The 24,941-nt window shown below is 38.2% G+C and overlaps 1 protein-coding gene across 1 annotated transcript in view; it reads left to right on the forward strand.

Moving 5' to 3' along the window:
• The first annotated feature begins 2,079 nt into the window (after positions 1-2,079).
• Positions 2,080-24,941, forward strand: part of ppp2r5a (protein phosphatase 2, regulatory subunit B', alpha isoform) — a 58,982-nt gene continuing 36,120 nt past the window's right edge. Inside the window, exon 1 of the mRNA XM_085432092.1 lies at positions 2,080-3,111. Coding sequence (XP_085288218.1) covers positions 2,964-3,111 — 148 coding nt within the window. The 5' untranslated portion in view covers positions 2,080-2,963. The remainder of the gene's footprint in view (positions 3,112-24,941) is intronic.

The following is a 24,941-nucleotide window of genomic DNA, read 5'->3' on the forward strand; positions in this document are numbered from 1 at the left end:
CTTCTTAACTGTGTCACTTCAGTTCATTGAGGTTTGTGGGCAAAGTTTATGCACAGCATTTCAGTCGGATTGAGGTCTAGACTTTGACTGCCGCTGTGCTCCTGTTACATATCACAATTTTGGCAAAACGTTAGCAGTGAGACAGATGGCTTCACACTTGACTCTATAATACTTTGATTTACAAAGGAGTTTGTGGTTGACCCAATGACTTCAAGGTACCCAGGTCCTGTGGTTGCAAAACAAGCCCAAATCACCCCCCACTCCGCCATGGCCATTGATAGTTGGTAGGAGATGTTTGTCCTGATATGGCGTGTTTGCTTTTCTCAAAACATGATGCTGTGCATTATGGACAAACCTCTGCACTTTGGTCTTGTCCATCCAGAAGACATTTTCCAAAAGGCTTGAAGTTTGTTCAGATGTAATTTTGCAACCCTAAGCTCTGCTACAATGTTTTCTCCTGGTATGGTAGCACTAATTGTACTGCCATGAACTTTAACATTTAGCATGCTGACTGAGACCTGAGATGTAGCTCTAGGTGAATGTGTAGTTTTCTTGAGCATTGTAGAGTCTGACCTTGGGGTGACTTTGCTGGGACGTCCACTCTTTGGAAGATGTTGGTAATTCTAAATGCTTCGCTTTATGAAGTGCATTTGATTGGTAGCACTACTTACCCTCTAAATTCCCGTGGAAACAGTGAGGGACTGCATAGACTCCTGTCTAATGAAAAACTTGTTAACACTTACTGTTCCGTTTCCATTATAATAGCAAATAATTAATAGGGAAAGAAAATGGTAAAAATCTACTACAAGATTGATCTAAATAGATAAAGATAAATGACAATAATTAACATTAAAGATGTTAATTATTAACATCTTTATACAATCCATATTTAGAATTTGGCCAAAGGTTTCAGGACTTAGCTCTATGGCACTCTCTTTCATAATTTAGGATTTTACAATACATTATTCTAGATTTCTTTTGTGTTACTTTTGATGTAAGTGTAGTGATAAAAAGAAAGCTTTCTTCTTGTCTCTATTACAGACAAAGTAAATGTACTAAAATAGAAACCCAATTTCCTGTGGAAAGGCCCTTATTTTAGGCTTTATACCTGTATTTTATAAACACATACAGCATGTAATGCGGAAGGCATTGAGTTAGGGCATAGCTGTCAAACTCTGGCCCGTGGGCCAAATTTGGCCCTCAGCCTAATTACATTTGGCCCGTGAAGCCATACCAAATTACTATTAGAGCAGGCCTACTGGTATTATACAGCTAATATATATATTGTTTAGTATTAAGCTTTGCTTGTTCTATATTCAGTTTTCCAGCAAAACTTATTTGAGTCCATAAGAAAAGATTCATTCTTATATCTGGAGGAAGATTTTTTTTTCCAATAAATATTAATGTTAGCCCGCGACTTTGTTCCAGTTTTGAATTTTGGCCCACTGTGTATTTGAGTTTGACACCCCTGAGTTAGAGAGTGATACAGGCAGGGCCAAAGCGTGTGTGAATTCCTGAATAACATACAGTTATTATCAGTTTTCCAGGGTGGAATGACTGAACAGCATACATCTTTAATGACCAGGGTGCACATGGTTGAATTTATTTTGGATTTTCTCTCGGGGGTCAGGAGCGTACATACAGGCTCAAATATACACTTAAATATTTTAATAAGTTTTCGGTGGGAGAAACGTTTCGTCACTCATCCAAGTGACTTCTTCAGTCTCTTTGTTATCGGAGTTTTTCCAAATGCAATATCCCAGGATCTCTTTTTTAAATCCTAAAACAATCTGTGGCTAAAAACTGAAAGTATAAGTGGGGTACTTCTTTAAAAAGCGCAAAGAAACACACGGCGACAAATGGAACTCTTATTATATTATCTTATTATTATTTTAAATGTATTGCTACGAGACGTGTGTCAGTTTTTGTTTAACGCTACTGCCTGTACCGCATCACCTATTTGTTTTCACATGTCACATGTTCAAGTCCCGCTTTCTGCGCGGCTCGATTGGTTTAAAAAGTTCTAGTTTTTTGAAATTTTCGCCTCTGATTGGCTGTTAGCAACGTCAATCAGTGACGTGCCCCCGTCAGCGCTCCGCAGTCAAGCTCACAGACACACAGTGACGGAGCGGCTTCGCTGGGAGTGTTTACGGCTGCCTGCCTCAGCTCGACATCCAGTAATTTGCTGTTTTTGACAATACTCGGTCTTTATCGAGGTCGTGCTAGCGAAACAGTCTCACACTATTCATTCGGAAGTGTGGCGAAAGGTGAAGTTTCTCTTAGGTGGATGAGGCTAACTTTCAAGCGCTAAATGAGTCGACGAGCGAAATTTAACTTCATCGATCGCGGATAAATTTTTTTCTCTCAAAAACACACTCAGCAGAATTCTGTCTAAGATTAAACCAGTGCTCGAAGACGCGGACTGTGTGTTTTACCGAAGAGCTGCAAAAAATTAACGGGGCAACTTTCTTTGGTAACTTTTCCCCCCCTCAGCAGCGGTGCAAATTGTTGTAACCGTCAGCTAATTTTAGCAGGCTAGCTAACTGTCAGCTTAGGTCTACTGTAGACAGCTTCAATCCGGCAATGCCTCTCTTATGTTTTGCAACAGGTAGACGTTTTTCGATCACAATGCAGCAGTAAAAATAATGTCAGAAATTTAGGAGCTTATTCTTGTCGTGTTGGTCGCTCCGTGCTGTGTAGTGTGGGCGGTGTCGTGTGACTAAATTCGTATTTTTTCGTATTTTGAAGACTATCCCCCTCCTCCGTATTTCATAGAGCAAGATAATGATGCAGTCTTTGGGCACAGCTTAACCTCCGTACCGACCGACCATGTTGGATCATACAAAAATAACACAAACCTTCTGATGTGAAAAGGGGAAGGAAGCTTTTCGTATGACCTAGGAGATACAGTGCAAAAAGTGTCAAGGTAGTTTTTTTTTATTTTTTTTATTTTATGCATCAAAATGTCGGCCATCTCCGCATCAGAGAAAGTGGATGGGTTTACGAGGAAGTCCATGAGGAAGGCACAGAAGCAGAGAAAATCCCAGGGCTCCTCTCAGTATCGCACTCACACCGCTCCGGTCGAGCTCTCCCCGCTGCCGCAGCTCAAAGGTAAGAGGATGAAGGGGTCCGCCGCTTAAAATAGTCTGCCTGTCATGACCGCTGTGTGTGTGTACACTGCCGGATCCACTGCAGGTACACTGTGCATGCAGCCAGAAATGCATTACACATTTTAAAGCTGGCCTGTATTCAGAAACCTGCCAAAAAATAATGCACACCTATTAACACTTGCAAGCAGCTTGTAAGAGTTGACCAAAGGGTGTTTGAAAAGGCTCTGTGCCAAAGTATGTTACATTGGTTTTGTATTCTTGGACAGTTTTGTCAGTAGTTGTATTAACATCTCTTGACCCATTGTTTTGTTTTTTGTTTTGTCCTTGCTGGATGTTGTGTAATGACAAATGCACATCCCCAGAGCCATGTTGTTCTAGTGGCTAAGAAGGATTTATGTATTTGCGTCAAGGTGTTTTGAAGGATCAGTGTCTCTACACCTGATGCACTGATTGGAAAATTCAATTTGGCTTTGATATAAGTTTTTGATTTGTCACGATTTTAGTGTTTATTCCTTGTCTTGTACACACACAAAAAAATAGTTTCCTTTTTTTAAAGTCCAGCCAGTACAGCTCTTCATCACTCTACCGTTTTATTTTATTTTTTGGCAAGCACGGTCTGTGTAGGGTCTCAGTAAACCAGGCCACGGTAGTCTTGAGGGTTTGAAAAAGAAGGCATCTCGACTTCTTTAGGTTTCTGAAGAGGTTTCGGCTTCCATCCAAGAGGCTTCTTCAGTTCTAAAACAACGAGTCCTGGGTAATTAAACCCTAGTGGGGACTATCCCCTTTGGAGCTGATTCTGAGCATCACGTTGACTGACATGATCAATAGTGGGTCAATAACCCTTTTGTCCTCAAAAACCTAAAGAAGTCCAGTTACCTTCATGCATTGCATTTTCAAGCTTGTAGGCAGCTGGTTCACAATAATAATAATAATAATAATGATAATTGATTGCATTTATATAGCGCTTTGCAATTCCACTATTCATTCACTCTCACATTCACACACTGGTGGAGGCAAGCTACAGTCGTAGCCACAGCTGCCCTGGGGCAGACTGACAGAAGAGAGGCTGCCATATCGTGCCATCGGCCCCTCTGGCCAACACCAGTAGGCGGTGGGGTAAAGTGTCTTGCCCAGGGACACAATGACCAGGACAGAGAGCCCACGGTCACCCTTGCCTCAGAATTGGCCTTTGATGGGTAAGAGTTTGTCTTGCCTGACTTAACAGAATTTTATGGGGTTTTTTTTCCTGTTATCTCTGCCCATTTGATAAACAAATATAATAATTTAAAATATCTGTTTATAAGTTTTCAAATTCTTAAAAATATGAAAAAGAATAATACCAGAAGCTTAAAAACAGACTAAATTAACTTTATTATTTTGTGTTGCAGGGGTTGATATTACAGTAGGACATTTTATATTGTAATTTATAAAAGCAATAAAGATTCAGTTTTTCAATCAAGCTGATGACTGGTAGCCAGATTTTCTGAAGGAGACCTGCTTTGTTTGACACGGGTGTAGCGCATTTTCTAATTCCTTCAGCCACCAAACTGGTAAGTTGGATGTATCTCAGACTTTTAAGATTGTAGCACAATTTTTCTTGCTAACATTGTCTATAAAGCCTGAGCTTCACAACGACACTTCACGCTATTCAAATCAACCACCCCAAACAGTGCTGTAAGAGGAGCAAAAGGAAGCACCCTGGTAAACGCCTTGATAAGTAGCTCAAATACATGAACCCCCCCAAAATCTGTAATCTGTTACACTGCACAAACTGATGAGATGGATTTCATTGCTCAGTTGGACATTTCACACACAGCGGTGAAGTGCTTTTGAATAATCTGGTTGGAGAGAAGTGTAGGCTGTGGTAAGTTTTGAATTGTCTGTGCCATTTATAGAGAGAGCATGAATATTTCCCAAGGATTGTTAAGGTAAATACCATCTTATTTGATATACCAATTGGTAAGCAAGGATGTTCCTGGCCCATACAGATATTGACTTGATATCTCTGTGCAACCCAACAAAAAAGTGACAGCAGTTTGGCACTACAGACTGTGTGGTTGTCAGTAAATATTTTAGTTTTGATTATGAAATCAGTAATTTAAAATTTACTTGAGAAAATTAAGAATCAACTTCCTCCCACAACCAGTGACTGTCACCCAAAGGACACAGAAAGGGAATCTGGATAACCACCTGAAAAGTTGTAAGACCCAACTTATCTGTGAGCAATATTGTGTTGTCAAAGTCAGACCAGCTATGTGGCATAGGGCTAGGTGCAGCTCTGCTTCAGACACACAGCTATCAGTGCAAGGAGACGGGTGAATGATTTAGCGTAGCTTAATGAGTGGACGTAAGTGGGTGGATATTGGCTGAACAAGTAAAGGTAAATGTTAGTGAGCCATAACAGTTGTCTAATGGCACCAACTCTTCCAGGCTGTTTTGTGTGTAAATAACAGTTAACAGAAACTAATTATACTGTATATGTGAGCTTAATGGTTGCAGCTTGTATCTAAAAGCTCCCCTGTGATTAGACCTGATGAGGGGAAATGCATATTTGAGTGGTTTTATTATGCATGTTTTAAAATTAATATTGGAGCATAGTTTTTGGACACCTTTGACACCGCTAAGCCATAAAATGTTTGCTTCTGTTGTCTCCTGTATGTTGTTAATGGTACAGGCTCTTAATAGAGAAGACAACTTTGTCAAAGCTGTAATCTTTTTTCTTTTCACACTGAGAAGTTTACATAGTGAGCTATTGTAAAGGGATTCCTAGTCCAAACATACTGAAATATAACTCTTTTGCTAGAGGCAGAATTGCTGCAATACTTAACAAATAAGGATGAGGCAGGGAGTCCCATACACACTCCCATACTTTACTGAACCAAGCTCAATATTTAAAGCTCAGTGCTGCAGTTTGTCTCCTGTGATGCTTCACAAGGCTGAAAGGACCAGAGAAAGCAAGAACCACCTGTTACATGCCATGACGTTTGTTTTGTACTTGTCTCATTCTCATGTCAGTGACAGCCAGTAAGCACAGCCTCTGACTGCGCAGGAGATAATGCAAGACAGCAAAATGTGATCATCAAGCGAAATGTGACACTGCTTGGTTGAAACACGGGAGGCTGGTATAAAACCTCCTGGAGTCTGTTGTTTGTGTGTTTTAGGTGGAGACAGGCATGTGGGGTGGAGGCCTGGTTGTGTTTGTTATGTTACATGCCTACCATAATAATTTCAAATAATTTCCCCCAGGGATCAATAAAGTATTCTGATTCTGATTCTGATTCTGATTCTACCAGTTGTACTTGTGTAGACTTTGCAATGTTGTTTTTTAGGAAGTGTTCTCACCTGACCCCTTCAGAATTAGGTGTGTATTTATATTGTATGGTAAATTTAAGGCTTTACTAAATATACCAAAGTTTTACCTTTTTATAATATGGAAACTACAGGTCCTCAAAATACATAGGTCTGATTTAAAAGTCTTTATATACAAGGAGTAGACATGTGAAATTCTTGCAACTAAAAATACATTTACATTTACAAATTGCAAGAAAATTAATTTTACATTAACTTCAAGTCTCACAATCTGAAGTCAATATATAGCAGTGCCAATGGACCGATGTAATATCTGTGACACAGGGTAACAGAAGCAAGCACTGGTAACATGGATGTTTGCTCTGTTTCCTGAGGTTTCACTGAAGCAAACTTGAAAAACTGCATTTTGGGTAAACGTTCTTGGGCTATAGTACCATGTAGTTTAGAGGCTGATCAAAACAAGTTATAGCATATAATAGGGCTGCACGATTAATCGTTAGAAAATCGCGATCTCGATTCATACTTATGTGCGATCTCATTTCCAAATGACAACGATTTAAAAAACAAAACAAAAAAAAAAAAAAACCTACGACGACGATTGTACCACATTTTGATCCGGGACGTACTCTGCATGAAAAAAAGCGCTCACTCTTCCTGCTCAACAAATGACAAGGGCGGAGCCTTATACCACGTGACACAGAAGCTGTGCCGTGTGATGTTAAAATTAGCAGGGAAAAAACAACGGAGAGCACGTCAGGGATGACGAGAAAGTGACAGGAGAAAATCCGTTCCGGTCAACCACCCAAACACCAATAACGGGAACCTTATACAGCGCTTCCCTATACACGTCGAACTCAAAGAAATTACGGAGGCTATTACTTACCTGACCAAAGATATGGCTCCCATCAACACTGTGCAAAACGAGGGATTTAGGAAAATGATCAACACCCGGCCTAGACAAACGCTACACAGTGCCGTCCCCCAACTATTTTTCTATTGTTGCACTACCTGCTCTATACACGCAGTGTCAAGCAACGGTGGAGACGAAATTTCAAGCAGTACAACATTTTGCGGCAACAACAAAACGTGAGACATTTGTTGTTTTTATGTTTATTTATTGTTTTTATGTTCAGTTTCAACTGTTACGAAGTTGATGTGCAGTTAATAAGTGCAATAAATATTTATACTGGAAAAGAAAATCGTGAGAGAATCGTGATTTCAATTCTAAGCCAAAAAATCATGATTCTCATTTTATGCAAAATCGTGCAGCCCTAGCATATAACAAGGGCTAGTTGTTTTACCTACATTTTGATACCAAGCTGAGCTTTTATCCATGATTTCTTCTGTGTCAAAAGCTTGTGGTAAACCCATATTATCAACAACCCGGCGAGTTATCCTGTATAGTATCATATTGTTTTGTAGCATGTCAGGATATGCTCATTGGATTTACAGATTGGAATCATATATGTGATTAGTGTGCATCTAATTTGTATATATGATAGAAACAAATAAAAAAGTCAAATACGTGTATTTCGGACCATAAGGTGCACGGGATTATAAGGCACATTAAGCGAAACAAAGCAGTCAGATAAATCAAACTTTATTCAACTCATTCTTCTTGCTTCCTGCACTTCTGTACCATTGATTCATTAATGCTGTATTCTGTCACAGCTGCTCTATTACCATGTTGTTGCAGTATATTAATGACTAACTTCGTATTGTGGATGGATTATCTCAGTTGTTCTCCTGACTGAAGTTTGGTCTGTTTACAGCATCCTGCCATGCGATTGCATTTGTCTCTAACCATCAGGAACGCTGACGTTAACTTTTATCGAGTGGAAAAGTGTTAGCTTCACTGTTTATGTTATGCTAACAAAGCTATGTCACTAGCGATCACGTAGCACAGCGGTCCCCAACCTTTTTCGCGCCACGGACCGGTTCATGCCCGACAATATTTTCACGGACCGGCCTTTAAGGTGTTGCGGATAAATACAACAAAATAAAACTAGTACCGGTACCGTAAAAAAGAAGATTTATTCATAACACACGTGAAAAGACCCAGGAAAACCGAGTTAAAGATAAAAACGATAACAAAATAACGCTCAAAACCGATTAAAAACCCTGAAAACCATACATTTCACACCTGAGCCTCAACTCTCGTGGCCCGGTACCAAACGACTTACGGACCGGTACCGGTCCAAAGCCCGGGGGTTGGGGACCGCTGACGTAGCACATCATTACGGTATATACCACCTAGCCCAACTTCAGTAACCCTACAAACATCACTGCTGTTTAATTTTCTATCTTCATTTATATTGGAAGTGATAGCAGAGCTGTAAGTTTAAATTTTTATCAGAAATCTCTCAGTCAGAACATGCTATATCATGCTTAGGTAACTAGCGAAACTAGCGAGCTAACTTCCTGCTAACTTCTAACTCCGTTAAATCATTTAACGGAGTTAGAAGTTAGCAGGAAACAGAATTTATTACATTTAACTTAAATGTAATAAATTCTGTTTTCATGGATCCCTGGATGTTAAACTTAATTATTACACTTGGTAAAGCAGCAATGCTGATTGTTTTATTAAAGATGAAAGAATTTAGACAGTTTTTAACTCTCAGTGTGCTGCAGTGTTCGTTTTGACTTTGGGACCTGAAGCGGACTGAGTTTTTGGACCCAGATTACTCCCAGATTTATGAACACCTTAGTGCGACAAATACCGCAATAACAACGCCCTGCTTGCATGTTTTACAAAAAACAGTGAACACTATATTATGGCCCAGCCCTACTTGTTGGTTGTTTACCTTTAACCGGCAGGTAAAACAAATCCTACTTGCATACACACACTTGGTTGCAGAGTGAGTTTCATCCATAACAATGTGTACATTTACTTTGTGCAGGAAATTGTCTGACTTATATAAATACAGACAGTTAATGACGAGTTAATGAGCTTTATAATGGTGATATGAGAAATTATCACTGTTGTGATCAAAGAACTGATGACAGGATTTTAATTGTCAAGTTTCTTTCACTTATAACTTCAGCAAGTCATATCAAATGATCATTTTTTGTCGATACTAAAGGAAGGAGCAGACTTGCCTGATCAAGTAGTTGCAACTTTTCAACATGATGCAACTTCTTAAATGCTGGCAATAAAATGTGTTGGTATTAATGCTGACTATAGTTATACAACAGCAAAAAAGGCTTTGTAGATTTTGAAAATATATTTTATTGTTATGGTGCATCTGGAAAGCAGATGATCAAAAAGATGGGGGCTTTGGGAAGGATTTGAGCACTGCACCACAGCAATGTGCACAAACTGACTTGAAACAACATGACAGATGCTGGTTTGACAAGGGTGGAAGTGACAGGCAAATTATCCAGCGTTCTTCCACTGAAAGCTGGAGGGTGATTTGTACCTCATGTTTGTGGCAACTGCTGGCAGATAGATGAGAAAATCTTTTTTTTAATTCTTTTTTTTTTTTTTTTTTTTTTTTTCCGTAATGGGTTTGCAGATGTTTGACCTGCTCATTTGGGTTATTGTGCCCTGCTTTGCCTCCCCCCAAAATCTTATTTCTATTTGTATTTTGTAGGAAAATGAGTATAAAGAGTTTCTACAAGCACACTTTTCCTTTCTAATAAGCGTTAGTGTTTCAATTATTTATTGGGAAGGACTTAAGCACACGATCTACTCAAAGTATGAAGTTACCTTTTTTATTTAAGTGGGTCAGTATAAAAGAGTACAAAAAAGCTGATAAATGTAACAGCTAAGGGAAACAAAGCAATGATATTTAGATGGAAATACATTCATACGCAAATGCTGCGGGATCTTAAAAAAATCGTATTGCTACAGAAATCAGGAATTATTGAACTTGTGAAATATAATGCCAGTATATTTAATGCTTATGTTAACAGCTTGTCAATAATTGTATTTAAAACCATCAGCCGTTTTGCTAATATTGTGTATATACTTCGTCAGTGCAGCACCATGTGACTCTGAGACTAACCAATTACAGTATTTCTCTTTGGGGCATCTCTGCATGTGTGTGTATGTGTGGTTGAAAGTAGGTAGAAGCAGTCTAAATAATGCATGCAAACATTTTAATTTCCAAGTATGTTGTCACAGGCAAATTATGGAGCATTATATTTGCTTGTCTCTCCAGGGGCTTTTAGACAGACTTTGATTTCAGGTGGTGGTCTTGCCCTCTGTGAGCTCGGCATGGCAGCACATGAATCAGTTCTCTACTGGCTGCAGGTTCTAGCACTTCAAACAAGAGTACAGTTCAATTTTTTACTAGGAAATACATTTGACTACTTTTGTGACATCGTGCTATAACAAGCTGCACAAATACCACTCACATAGACATTCTAGAAGATGGGCATAGCCGTTAGATCTAAAATGTGAAACCAACACTGTGCCTCAAAGCTCCCTCTTTTGATGAGCATGACAGGGCAATAACCTGTGGTCTTAAAAAAGGATTTTAGGTCCTAAGTTCCAAAATTTGTAGGAAAATGGCCCACTCCCCACTGAGTTCATGGACTTGGTTTGGGTGAGACTGAATAAAACATCAAGTATCAGAAAGGAAGATTTTTCAGGGGATGCTTACTGCCTGTTTGCCACGGAGCATGCTTGTCCTTTAGTTTGTCAGTCGGAACCAGAAACAACAGGAAAATATATATATTTAGGACAAAATAAATAAATTTTTACTTTGTTTTTTGTTTGTTTGTTTGTTTGTTTTTATACTTTTTATATATTTTAAAGTCATCCACATCCTTTGTGAGTGACCCTTCTCCTTGCAGCAAATTTCCAGATCAGATCAAAGAGTAGTAGTCTTCTGAGCACTTTAAGTACTACCCGTGCATATTAAGGCATCATTGCCAGATTAATAAATATCACCCAAACACTCCCATGTCTGCTCATACGTGCAACTTGGGGAAGTTTGCAAGAGTAACCACAATTTTTCTAGCATGTTTACACTTATTGATTAGCCATCTGTTGCCTGGTAGCACTCAGTTGTGTGAGTCATGATTCATTTACAGAACAGAGTCTGTGTTGTGGTTACATATAGGCTCAGTACACTAGAAGAGCTGTCAGTATACTGTACATTGAGGTGTTTATGAAATTATCATTTTTGCCAGTCAACCTCGAACTATCTTTAATTGGATAAGAGTGTTGGTTTATTCAGTTGCCTGAAAGCCAAAAATCACAAGTACAGTGTTAACTTGCAGAAAAAAAATGTTTTTAATTGGCACAACATAGAAATCCTTACATCATTTTGCACAAACTGCACCTACTTTTAATGAGTCACAATGGTTTTATCTGCACTATTTCTGGTTTCTGGAGTAACTCTAAGAATGGAAATTTTTGCAGCCAGCTTTATCAGGTGCTAAAAGATAGTAGCCTGCAAAGATGCTTCTTCCCTCCTGCAGTGGAGAGGCTGGAGTGCTTACAGCTCCTGTTGTGTGATAGACACTGAAAAGATGAGTCATTCACAGACCAACATTGTTGCCATGGCAGCCAGAAGCCTTGAGAGCAAGCCAGGGAAATGTTTTACTTTCCAAATACATGCTGCTACATTTAGGTTGATATTTCTGTCCTTGGAGTGAAATTTTCAGCTGAGCCTTGGTTCCTAACTAGATCTGACTTTACGTTTGGGTGGTGTGGGTCTTTCTGTCAGCAACCTAAATGTGGCACAGTCACAGTGGTCCATGGCTTGTTCCTACATGGAAAAATCTGTTGCGCTGTGCATCTGTTTCTCACTTTCTGTCTGCCGTATTATTTTAAAAGAAGATGAATGTATAGTTTTTTTTTTTTTTATTGTTTCATTTATCAGCCCTGGAAATTAGCTTTTTCCACAGTACATGTTTGGTTAAAATGTGAAACCAGAAGTCATCCTACATGGCTCTAAAATCAAATTTGCAGCTCATCCATATGTGCTGGCATCACAAAAAGCCAGCAGAAGGAGACAGACTTTTTATCTGTGAAAATATTCATCAGTCTAATCTTCTCTAAATTGTATTTTGCACAATAAACAAATTGCAAAAGACCTTTTTAAAGCTAAAAGTTATAGGAATTGTATAGCTGATCGGTTCATCATTGCAGTACTGAACAACTGTTATCCCATATTACAGATTTGCCTCACATTGCACAGGCCTAATTGTTTCCTTTTGTCTTGTTTTGTATCTTTAATGGAAGTGACTAAAGGTTTGTTCACACCAAATGGGAAGCAAAGTTTTGCCTAGCTTTATTTATGAGAGTACAGTTGCTTGGAGGATCTTTGAGAACTGTTTGTTCAGAAGAGCAAACAGAAGGAGGAAGAGTGCAGCTGATAGCTGGCAACAAGTTGTAGTAACATATTTTCAGATTTTCCCAGCGCTCCTGTTTTTTTTTTTTGTTTTTTTAATGTCTTTAAAAAAAATTTTAAAAATGGAGAAATGGAAGAAAACAGCATCAGTAAGCTTGTCCTTGTCTGATTGTCATTGTCTTGAAAATCAACATTTTATGGAAGACTCTCAGCTGATAGACTTTTGTGACACAGTGCTGCATCTTTGCATAAGCTTTGAATTTGTAATTGCAGTGTGTGAAAACTTCACTTTGGCGAACCCATCATAAGATGCTAAACTTTGTTTAAGTGAGGAAAATGTGTGTAATTGAGGCAAATGGGCTGTACCCAGACTATTTTCTTTCTTTTTTTTTCTTTCTTTTTTTTTTTAAAGCATGCGCTAAATTATAGTAGCTTTTAAGTATTAAATGTTCTGTGCTGTAATTGACCCTTAGTTTATTATAAGGTTGTGTCCATATGTTTTCCTCTCCTCTAGCTTAGGATACTAGCACAGAAAATGAGCTTCCTCTGAAGGATGTCTGGGCTCTTATAGATAAGGCGAGGAGCTTGGTCATTTGTTAGCAGGCCAGAGTAATAGTAGAGATCAGCTACTCCTCCACAATCAAAGGAGTCCATTGAGATGGTACAGGCATCTGACCAGGATGGATCATAGATGAGGTGTTTGACATCTTGGGACAGACCCAGGAAACAGCTAAGACTGTACATCTCTCAGCTGGCTTAGGAATAGTTTCGTGTCCCTAGAGGAGGTGGTTAGGGAGAGCGAGGTCTGGGTGTCCGCGCTTAGATTGCTGCACCCACAACTTGCACCCAAATAGTTGGTAGAAGTGGATGGGTGAGACCTTCGCAATGATCGAGATTTCTTTGTTCAGTATTGATAAAATGTGGTTTGATCTTTATCCACAGTTCACAGTGAATAAATGTGTAGGATAAAATCTTGTAAAACCTCCTGTAGCGTCAACAATCTCAGACATTTTCCCAAACCTTTTTTTTCTAAACATCAGCAAATATTAATATGTTGGATTGGATGTTCATGTAAATGTTACATTAAACAGGGGGGGAGTGGACTCTGTTAACCCCCATCGATTGACAGTTGTCCCACACAGGCAGTTTCCATCATATCTGCCAGCGGATAACAAATCGATAAATAATTTCCTAGGAAACACAGGGACAAATCTTTGTGTTTGGCTGAGGTGTCAGTTGTTGCTATAATTGTTGCCTCTGGTAGGTTAGGATTTCATTGTTTTATTGTTTTTATTTCAACATGTGATGTGCAATATTGTGCTAAATACCATGCATAGATAACATTCGGAATGGGTGTTAAATATGCAATTTATATGAGTCTGTGTCAAAGCTATTAACTTTAACCACAACAACAAAAAATAGAATTTCAACTTACTTTAGTAAGTTAAGTTAGATTAACTAAAACATACATAAACTAACTTAAAAATGGTACAGGAAATGTAAGTTTTGGTCAAATTTGTCAACACAACCAGCATCAGACGGCTTTGGTTAAATTATTTCCCGAGAAGTGGGTTTCAACATATGATGAAGTTTAAAAAAAAAAAAAAAGTATTTATTGTAATATTTGATCTGAACTTCCCAAATTTTACTACAGACAAATACCCTTCTCTATTATAAATAAAAATATAAAAAAAAAATTAGAAATCATATTATAACCATATATGGAAACCATATATTGAAAAATATATATATTTTGGGAAAAAAGAGAAGTAAAACTAAAGGAAAGCTGCAGACCCAGTACGGAAACTAAAAGGGAAAAAAAATGTTCTGACATATTTGTCAGTGCATCAAACAAAAAGGTATTGGCGCTTATATTTACTGTAAATGAGACTGAGTCTTAAGTGTTATGCTTGTTTTGTTATCTGTAATCAGTAAAGCCCCCCAAACAAGTCTGTATTATTAAAATAAAAATAAGCATCCAGTAGAAACTAAACTGAGCACATAAGAAAATCCACTGTAGAAACTAGAGCTGGGCGATATGAGATTTTTTCATATCACGATATGTTTTTTTCATTTCAGGCGATAACGATATCTATCACGATATAAGCCAAATAACTTGTAAGAATTTGTAAGATTTAAATGTGCCGTTGCTCACAAGTAAAATGTGAAATAATCAGCAGCTTGTTTTTATTTAAATATTTATTTCCCATAATAAGTTCAACAGGGTAGATGTACTTAAGGAACATGAGACTTTTTCAGATAAATAAAGGCAAATATTGCAAACTACACAAAAGGCAGCCGCTAAAGCGTTTAAGTTTCAAAATAGAACAAACGAAACAGACTAAATTGTCAATTCCACTTAGAAACAAAATATTAATTCTAAAAATAAATCTTAGTTTGTTTTACAGAAGAACAGACAAAACTGACTAACTTTTGTCAATATCAAATAAACTGAGAACTAAAAGGAAATTCTCAATCTCTCCTTGTTGTATAGCTGAGCTTTTCAAACAGTTTTAACAGTTACTTTAGTCTGACAAAAGCCGAATGACGAATTAGCGCTTCCAGTTAGAGACTGAGGCTACGTCCACACGTACACGGGTATTTTTGAAAACAGAGATTTTCCGTTTTCGTTTTAAAAAATAATCCCGTCCACACATAAAGGCAGAAATGAAGGAAAACGCTGCTATGAACATGCCAAAGCAGCAGGTGGCGCTAGATTCCTAACCGTGCAGAAATGTTGGCCAATCAGAAGTCTAGAAGCCTCGGTGGGAAATAGTAAACAAAGCTGGGGCATAGAAGCAGAACCGAGTCGTATGTGTGGACGGACAGTAACTGTGTGTATATGTAAGCATTTAAACACTGCAGAGAGTAGAATTAACAGTAACAGTATTGTAGAAATTCATTTCACCGAAACAATAACGTGGTGCACAGTGTGACGCATGCACCAGTTTATTGTATTTCCAGACTTGTTTTCGGCACAATTTACAGTGCACGCTACTCTGTTTTTTGTCAGACTTGAAATAGCCGAAATACCTTCAAACTACGGAACTTCTATGGCTCTTCCGTTCGACAATCTCTCCGGCATTGGAACCATCATCTGTTTTCTCTTCGGTCACGCTCGGTTGATTTTTCTAGTCGGCACACTCATTTCCTCCATTACCCGCTGGCTGCTTCCCAAACAAACACACGTGCGGCTTGGCACTTGTGCTGTACGTAACAAGTCACGCGACGTGACGCTGCGGCTGTGATTGGTTCGGCTCTGCGCTACTTAATTTGGATTGGCTGACCTTTTTTTTTTTTTAAGAGAACAAGAGCGGCGAGGTCTATCGCGATAGCTTAATTTCTCTATCAAGTAAAAGTTATATCGCGATACATATCGTTATCGTTCTATCGCCCAGCTCTAGTAGAAACTCAATTAAACTTACTTCTTTTTACATGACTGTGTATAGTAATCAAAGGCAAGTTTTATTTTTTAAAAAAGGTACTTGAAGGCTTGTGAAAAGTTATACACTGCATTTGTGAGAATGCAGATGTCTGATGCAGGTCTATCAGACATTGGGTAGGTTTAAATCTACCAGTTCCCCACTGAAAAATCTGTGATTGTGGTTTGAGTTGATGTGCAAAGAGTGTGCAGATTCTGCATTCACTGGTTGTAAACGTGCTTCCTCCTGCACGCTCTATCCAGGGAGCTCCCTCTAAACCACACAGAACATTTCCACTAGTCAGAACCAGTAGTGCACACCTCCCCTCCTGAAAACATCACACACTCTAGCATATTGTGTTAGCTTCTCATTGTCTTAAAAGCAACTGTAACTGGGGCCCTTTAGAGTGACATGAAAGAACACCAAGTTGTGTTGTAGTTTAGCAGCTGAGGCAGAAAAGGGAATACGCTGCCTGTTTTGTTCACCCTTTCTCTGTGCACAGCCCTAACCTCCTTCAGCCAGATCATCTGACATTCAGCTTTCTCAGCAGCTGTAGTACATGCTCAAATTTCAGAATAACCCAGAGGTCGTGAAGAGGTAGTAAGAAGGCACTTTGTCCGTTACGGGCTGGAAATGGTGCGGCAGTGTAAAGATTAAAATAGAACCAAACTTCTCATTTGTGGACAGAGGAGTTCTGGCTTTCTGCCATAGCAGTTTTAGTTCTTGTCTCAATTTTAAATCAACATTGGGCACTGGTTTTAGTATTTAATGTACTTGTAATAAACTGATAAACAGAACTTGTTAATTAGTTTATTTTACTGGTTTGGACCTGAAGTCGACAACCAATAAAAGTTGCATTCATAAATACAAATACAAACAGAATTCAGCAGCCAACTTTCACAGTCTAGCTCAGCACGATCTCAAATAACTGAATGATGGCTGATTAACCTGCATACATTTTGTAAACAGACCCGTTAGCCTCAGCTGTTACTTACTAGCATTCTTCTGGTGACAGAGCATTCAGCTTCCTGTGCTGTTCTGATTGCTTGCCCTATTAATATAATGCTTGATTACACTTTAGTGTTTGATCACTTATGCCAGTATATTGTACTTTTTTATTAGAGACTTTGTTTGGACCGTAATTACTAAAAGGGGGAAACTTCACATCTACTTACTTATCATGTGACTTTCCCAAGGTCATTTTCCTTAATACAGCACACTGAGTGAAAATCATTAGTATATAATGAATAAAGCTTACCCTGGTGGCTAGATTTGCACCATTATCCATTCCTTTGACTCTGAGGCATGTTGCTTTTTCCCTCTTTCTCTTTGATCACAGTACACACAAATCCACCCTTCTAGCAAACCGCAAAGTGAAATCTAACAAAGTGCTTATTATTTGAAAAAGAACAAAATGGTTCATACTTTAACAAACCACAATTCTACTTTGCTTCTAAATGAAGAATGATAAATGTTGACTTGTACTGCAAATTAAATAAATGTATACAGTTGTGAAAAAGTTCTCACTGTACTCTATGCAGTCCTGTCAAAAACCAATTATCTCATGATTCAGTTGCTTGTAGAACGTCCTTTAGCAGCAATAACGTAGTTATACGGAAAATGATTTGGCCATTCTTTTGTAGATTTGCTGCCTGGGACCAGGCTTCTGTTATTTGAGCCAGTTTCAGCCAAGTTTTAGTTGTCAAACAGATCAACAGATCTCCTACTCCTTATAGTAGAATAGTTTGGTACACAGGGGAGTTCATGGTCAACTCTGTGACTGCAAGGTGACCAGGTCCTGTAGCTGGAAAAACAAGCCCAAAGCATCACCCCTCTACCTCCATGCTGATAGTTGGTATGAGGTATTTGTGCTGATATGCTGTGCTTGGTTTTCATCAAATGTGGTCCTGTGACACATGGGCAGGCATCTCCACTTTGATCTCATCTGTGGGAAGGCCATCGTTCCAGATGTTTTGTTGTTTGTTCAGATGCAATTCTGCAAACCCTAAACTGTAGTGCAGGGGTTTGTTTTGTTTTTGTTTTTAAGAGAAGAGGCTTTCTTGTTTGTTTGTTTGTTTACTTTGTTTATTATTGAGTTCTTTCAGGCACGGTCTGTAAAATCCAATTAATCACACATAGGAAAACATGCTTATTTAACAAGTAGCTACTATCCACCTGTTGTTCAAAAAAACAATACTACAGGTCTTTTTTCTGCAGGTGTCCTGTGAAAATTTCCTACCTCACCCTCACCTGCTGAATTTATGAAATTATGAGGAATCAAAAATGCTTTGAATTAAAATGCACCAAATTTCAGCCCTCCTTATGTACTTGCAGAAAAAACATTAATAGTGTGAGGATAAATTTTTCTGCATTACTCATGTTTGTGGTTTGTAGTTTAAGTTAAAACTATTCCTGAGATTCCTTCAGCTGCCTTGTGGCTGCCATGAGGTCATATTTATGCCCACATTATGTTAATGTGCAGTCTAAACAAATGTGGTGGCTTGTTCTTAAATCGCATTGTACTTTCAGTACAGTACTATCCTATCCAACCAGTTCAGCAACAGCAGTGTGACCTACCTGGCATCACTCCTGTCATGCATTAACAGACTTCAGTTAACTCTCACTTCTGTTCTTTGGTCTTTGTTTTTTGTTTTCCCCTCCCCACATATTTCACATTCTGCACATGTTCAAGCAAATGAAACTCAAAGTAATATATTTTAGTGTATTGAATAGAAGGCCTTCTTATGTCTTTCCCTTTATTTTATCTTCATTGTAAAGACTGTGTACTTGTATAATGGGCAGGAATGCAGTTCTAAGCAGTAAAAGTTAATGCTGGGCTCATTATAAATGAGCACCTGCAGATGTGCAGACTCAAAAGCTTTTACTGTCTCTTCCCACTGTGAATTATTAGCTGGTTCTCTGAACAATTCTTAGACTGAAATTCTTTCAAAACCTGTCATGAAAGGAGGATTTTTTTTTTTTTTTAAAGCAGTCTCAACCCCCAGAAAGCATCCCATGTAAAATGAAATATGCATGAGTAGAAATTATTATTACTACTCATATAAGTGAGATGTCTTTTTTGGTGGAGCGTCCCAGGTTACATGGAGTACAGAACATTCTCTAGCTGGATTGGCAGAGAGCTTTCAGGGGCCTAAAGGTTATGTCAGTTCAGTTTGTGTTATCAATTGGTAATTTTACCACACCAGTCTTAATCCTAAGAAGATTTTTTTTCCCCCCTTCTTTATTTAACTAAAAATAACTTTATCATCAAATGTTAAGCTGTAAGACATGGACTGCTGGGGAAAAATATTAATTTGTATGTTTTTTTTTTAAAAAAAAAAAACAACAACAACAAAAAAAACCTATGTCTAGGTTCAAATGGGCTTCTGGAGCATTGCCAAGATAATTTCACATCTAGGGTCTCAGGATAGAACTTGAGGACTAATCTGTCACTTCAGAGGTCACCTGACCTGCATGCCTTGCCTCAGTTTGTTTTGGTGTCTTTCCACTAAGCTTTATTTCTGTGAAGTGTTGATGGGCATCAAAAGCCCAAGTATTAGTGTAAAGGGTTCTTAAGGAGTTGATGTAAATATATTTGGGGACTCCCAGTGTTTGTACCATCATGATGATTGTTCCATGTTGACAATGGCGATGTGTCCTTATAGTGTGCCTGTCACACATGCTGCCTGGGGCACAGAACTGCCCCGCTCATATGTTCAGTCTGGACCACTGGGCAAGAGTAAGGTTTAAATTTTGGTCTTTTTCCTGTATGTTGGCCTTAAAAATGAATTACATCGTCTTACTGACAAATACTGTACCCCCAGCCTACCACAAATAATAGATAAATGATTAATAATCAAATGGGGTTTTTTTTGGTTTTTTTTAATGTTTAAGTCCATTAATTTTTTTTTGTTTTGTTTTAAATTGTGCACGTGTTTGTCACAGTTGCGTCTAGTGAGATATGCTGACTTGTGTTGGGTAGTTTCCATTTCTGAACTGGTACCTAAACATGGATTTAAGTACCCAACAGTACCATTACTAATTTTGAAGTAATTAGCTCTAAATTTTATGATACAAAATTAGTCCAAGTCTCAATTGAAATATTTTTGTTACATATTTACATCTTGCAAACTGCACCAGCTGTTTGGTTGCTTTCTACAATGTCTCTGACATTGACGTCACTGCCACATTATTTGAATGCTATAATATTAAGGAGCATGATCACATACTAAGGTTTCAGACATACATGTTGTGTAATGTGTTTGTTTAACATAAACAGTATTCTAGCAAGAAATTTCATTTCAGTCCGTGTAAAAAAAAAATGAAAATAAAATAAAATAAATGCTCATCTCAAGTGGTTGAAAAAGAAATGTAATCGGCTTCTTTAGGTTTGTAAAGACATTTCACCTCTCATCAAAGAGGCTCCTTTTTTTTCTAAAAACGTAAGGTGGACAGTCCCAGGTATTTAAACTCTAGTGGATGTGTCCCCTTTGGAGATAGCCCTTGACCTACTATTAATGTTTCATCATTAACAGCCAAGGTGTGAAAAGAGGGGTGGGCCTTTACCATCAGGGGTTGGTGGCGAAACCACTATGAGACCTTAAATTACTAATGCTAGTGAAAATGCAAAGTTAAAATGTTAACCAGCACCATGAAATAAGTGTGATATCTGTTTGATGTCTCACTAAAAGTCATCATCATGCATGGGTTCAACATCTTTTGGGGTGTTATGCTTCAGTGAGAAATCTGTCGTTGCTGCATTGTAACTGCAGACCCCTCTAAACTCTATGGTATAACCCTACCTAGAAATGCACCTACATGCCATGTCGACATAGCACAACTAAAGTGAACCAGCCTGTTCAGCACCGTGGATACCTGCTGTGCCTTTCAGGCTACTCTTTTGCCAGTTTTTTAACCTATCAGTGACAGAATAACAATCATCATCTCAATATAAGGAATCAAAATCATAGCATTAATGAGGACTCACATATGTCAGGAAATTCCTGAAGGGAAGTGGCTGAAACTGTTTAAATGGATCTGAGGAAATGTACAAAGATTTGGAGAAACTAGGGACAGAGATGTTTTCCTACTCTTCAGCTTTTAGATGTTTTGTGTTTGACCTTGTTTCCTCAGATTAGATGTGTTGGCCTGTTTTGCATTTTTTGCACTACAAATATTGTATCAAATTTTGACAAGTGTAACCACAGCTGAGAGCGTTTTTCGCTCACTGCCATTGCCATGTGTGTTTCTTGTTCTTCAACGTGTTGCAGGAGTGATGATACGTTCTTTCTGTCTTTCTTCCTAACTCAGTTGGGCTTTGCTAATGAAAAAAATACATTGTTGAAGTTCCCCATCTCAGGCTGTTCATCATCAGCTTCATAACATTTCCACAGCATAATTAAACATCTTTATCCCAGAAGAAAGGGAAACCTAACCTTTATTTATTTAAGTTATTAGTTAATGGTTTGGCTGTTTAGAGCCAAACACTGAGCCTGAATAAACCACTACGCAAGCCTTAATATCAAAGCAGGGACGTGATGCATTCCCTCATAGTGTGCATGAGAGTACTGTGAGGCACTAAGTTCTTTTTTGGGGGGGATTTGAGAGAGGACACTAAGTGCTGTAGCTGCACAGTGGTATTCATCAAAATGTAAATAGAGGTTAAACACTTGAGTTCAGCTGTTACAGCTTTTTATAGCTATGTCAGCAGCGTGTTGTTAATAAAATCACCTTCAATAGTGTTAAATTCTATTTTAACTTTATATCCAATGCCAAAATCCTCCCTGTTTGTTCCCTCTGAATACTGCTTTTGTGCTTTCCCGTTGGACTGTTGCCCTTTGTTGCAGAGCACTGTTCATCAAGGGCACAACAAAACACTCATTGGGGCAATGAAACACGGGATGCTAAAATGGAAACTGATTGTGTAACTGCAGTAATCTCAGTACATTGTTTCTTTGTGTTCCAGCATCAATGATATTCAGATGATATTTTAAAATTCTGTGAAAACTGCCCACTGTGATAAAACCAGCCATCCTGCATGTTGCAGTTGGCATCAAGATTTGCGCAGTCTTTTGTGTCTGGCTAATATCAGAGGCTGACCTACGTAGGACTGAATTTGGCTGATGAGTTCCAACTTTGGTTCAAAAATGTTTTCGCATTGATTAATCCTAAGAAGTGATAGCAGAATTTTACTTTTAGGTGCTCTGCTCAGAGATCCTTGGATATCATGACCATATTTAAGCAGGATTTGCCTTTGTGATAAATCAGGTCTTCTCATATCTAATAGGTGGTCACTGGAGAGCTGTTGTGTGCAACCAAGGGCCTTGGACAAACTGATACCCATCATCATTTCTTATCTGTAAACATCTTAACAACTTCCTGCAGGGTGGGGCAATTAAACTAATTCAATCTGAATGATTAGGTTTTGACAATAGTCCTCGTGTTTAAATTGTTGTCCTCTTTCACCGAAACTCCAAATGAAGACCCAACTGACATGTTCTATTCAGCTCTAACCTACAGGATTATGAAAGTGGTTTGATAGTTGAACATAATTTAAACAGGTTGGCCCCCCACAAGGAAGGTGATGTTATTGACATTGTTTGTTTATTGTTTAGCAGGTTCCCTGAGAAGTTATAGATATATTTGGATCATATTACCAGAGGTGGGGTGTAGCGTACCTTGGATGTAGTTAACACAAATCCACACTAATTGAAGCAGGAAAAAAATTGCAAACTAATGTGGACCCAGATATCCTGCTGTATGCAGGGGCTTAGTTCGTGCGTGCTTTTGATTGGTGTGGGCTGGTTTAGTTTCTGTGGATATGAGGGAACACAAGATATTTGCCCTGTGTGCATATTAATGAGAGCCCTCATGCTCATAAATCACTGGGTGCATGTAATTATGTACTCTGCTGGAACGGATGCTTCTCTTATTGAATATTGAACTTGTACAATCTGTGCAATTAATTGTACAATGCTTCCACTTCAGCTCTTCATCTCCTTTTACCATAGCTTTCTGTAAAACCATGACTGTGTGTTGACTCTCTGTGCACGCACACCCTAACATTTTATGGTGTCTTTTTTGTTTTTTGGTAAAAGGACAGTTAAGTTTAATGTTATGAATGCAAAAGGTCTAAACATGTTTAGTCTATGTGCATAGTGGAGAAGGTTTTTGACATTAAAAGTAAAACGTGGGCACTATTTGGAATATTTTTTTTATGACTTTTCATTCTTGTCAAGCTATTCAGTGAACACCTCTACTCCATATGGTAGCATGTTCATTTCTAGTGTTTCTTCATTAAGTTTTTTTTTTTTCTTCTTTAATTTGTGGCTCATCTGTTCGTGGGTAATTGAATAATTCATGCCGTGTTTAGACTCTGCAGTTGTGTGGTTGTGGAGCTGAGATCATATTTCCTGTTTTGTCATCAAATCTGGTCTTTATTCTTCTTCCACAGTGCACAGTGTTTCTGTGAAACAGCCTGAGTTGTTCATGCAAAACATTTAAGTGTCTTTAAGATGATACTGAAAATACATTACACTGGTCACAACCCAAAACTGCTGCTTTTAAGAAAGTCACTGCTGCAAATACTTCTGCAAATAATACTACTACTGCAAAAACTGATGTAATTGTAGAGTTTGTTAATAACAATGACACATTCCTGACCAAACTTGCTTTGTTTCTCTAAGTCTGATGCTCAAAAACGCTTGAACAGTGACAAATCCTTCAGATTTGTTTTCTTTTCTTTTTTTTTTTTGTGGTATTTGTCTGTCTACAGAAGCTTTAAGAAATTTGACCAATGTAAAATGGAGCCCAGAAAATACTGTTACTAACAGTTTTGTGCAACATGTGGTTTCTTCATGACAGCGGTCGGCAACATTTAGTCTGGTGTTGCTAAATGTAGAGCATATGACATGCTGTCTTACTTCAGTATTAGAGTTTTCAGCAAACCAATCATCAGTATATTTTTGGAATTAATCTCTGGATTTAAATATTATTATTTATTTATTTTTAAACGTATTTTCTCAAATAATGACATCTATTCTTAACTGCTGTGTAATGCTGAGTAATCATGATTCCTTTCTCTGTAATTTAAAGGCCCTCTGTCTTTTTGAAGATGTTCAAAAAGGTCAGTAATGAATAGTTAAACCTATAATTCAGGGCTCTTTTTGTTCAGCCATCAAAATTCCCTCAGTAGAGGCATTCATACTCAGAAGATTCAATAGTTCAGTGCCTGCAGAGATCAGCCGAGACACAGTTAAAGCCATTTATGAATTTTTTACTGAGCTACCAAAATTGACTCTAAGGAATAATTATATATCTGTTTTTCTTTTCAAGCCCAGATTCACTTTGTGACTCATGTATGCCGTTTAAATTACATCAAGACAGTGTAAGTGATTTTCTAAAGTTGTGTAGGATTAGTGTTTAAAAAAAAAAAAAAGTGACTACCATTGGCTATACTAAAGTCACTCGATATACAACAAGAGTCCTGTTTTATCTTTAAGAATAAAAGGAGTGTTTGCTGCTTTAAACTTTGCATCTTTGGCAGCTTGATTAATTTGGTATTTCTGTCTGATCTCGCAGATGCTTTCATGTTCTTTGTTCTCGTTCATGGCTCCTTGGTTCTAATGGAAATATTTCCTTCCTTGGTAAGCACCCTAAGGAATTTGTGCACTAATGCATCTGTATGCGAAAGGCAAAAATAGCTCCACATTGGGGATAGCATCCACAGTGTCAGACTGTATCTAGTAGGCCCAGCCATCCTTGGTCTTGGGAGAATAAAGACAATTCCCTCTAAA

The sequence above is a fragment of the Copadichromis virginalis genome, linkage group LG15, assembly GCF_057382275.1.
Source record: "Copadichromis virginalis isolate Kocher_CV1m ecotype Utaka linkage group LG15, C_Virginalis_male_GT1.1, whole genome shotgun sequence".
Taxonomy (NCBI): Eukaryota; Metazoa; Chordata; class Actinopteri; order Cichliformes; family Cichlidae; genus Copadichromis; species Copadichromis virginalis.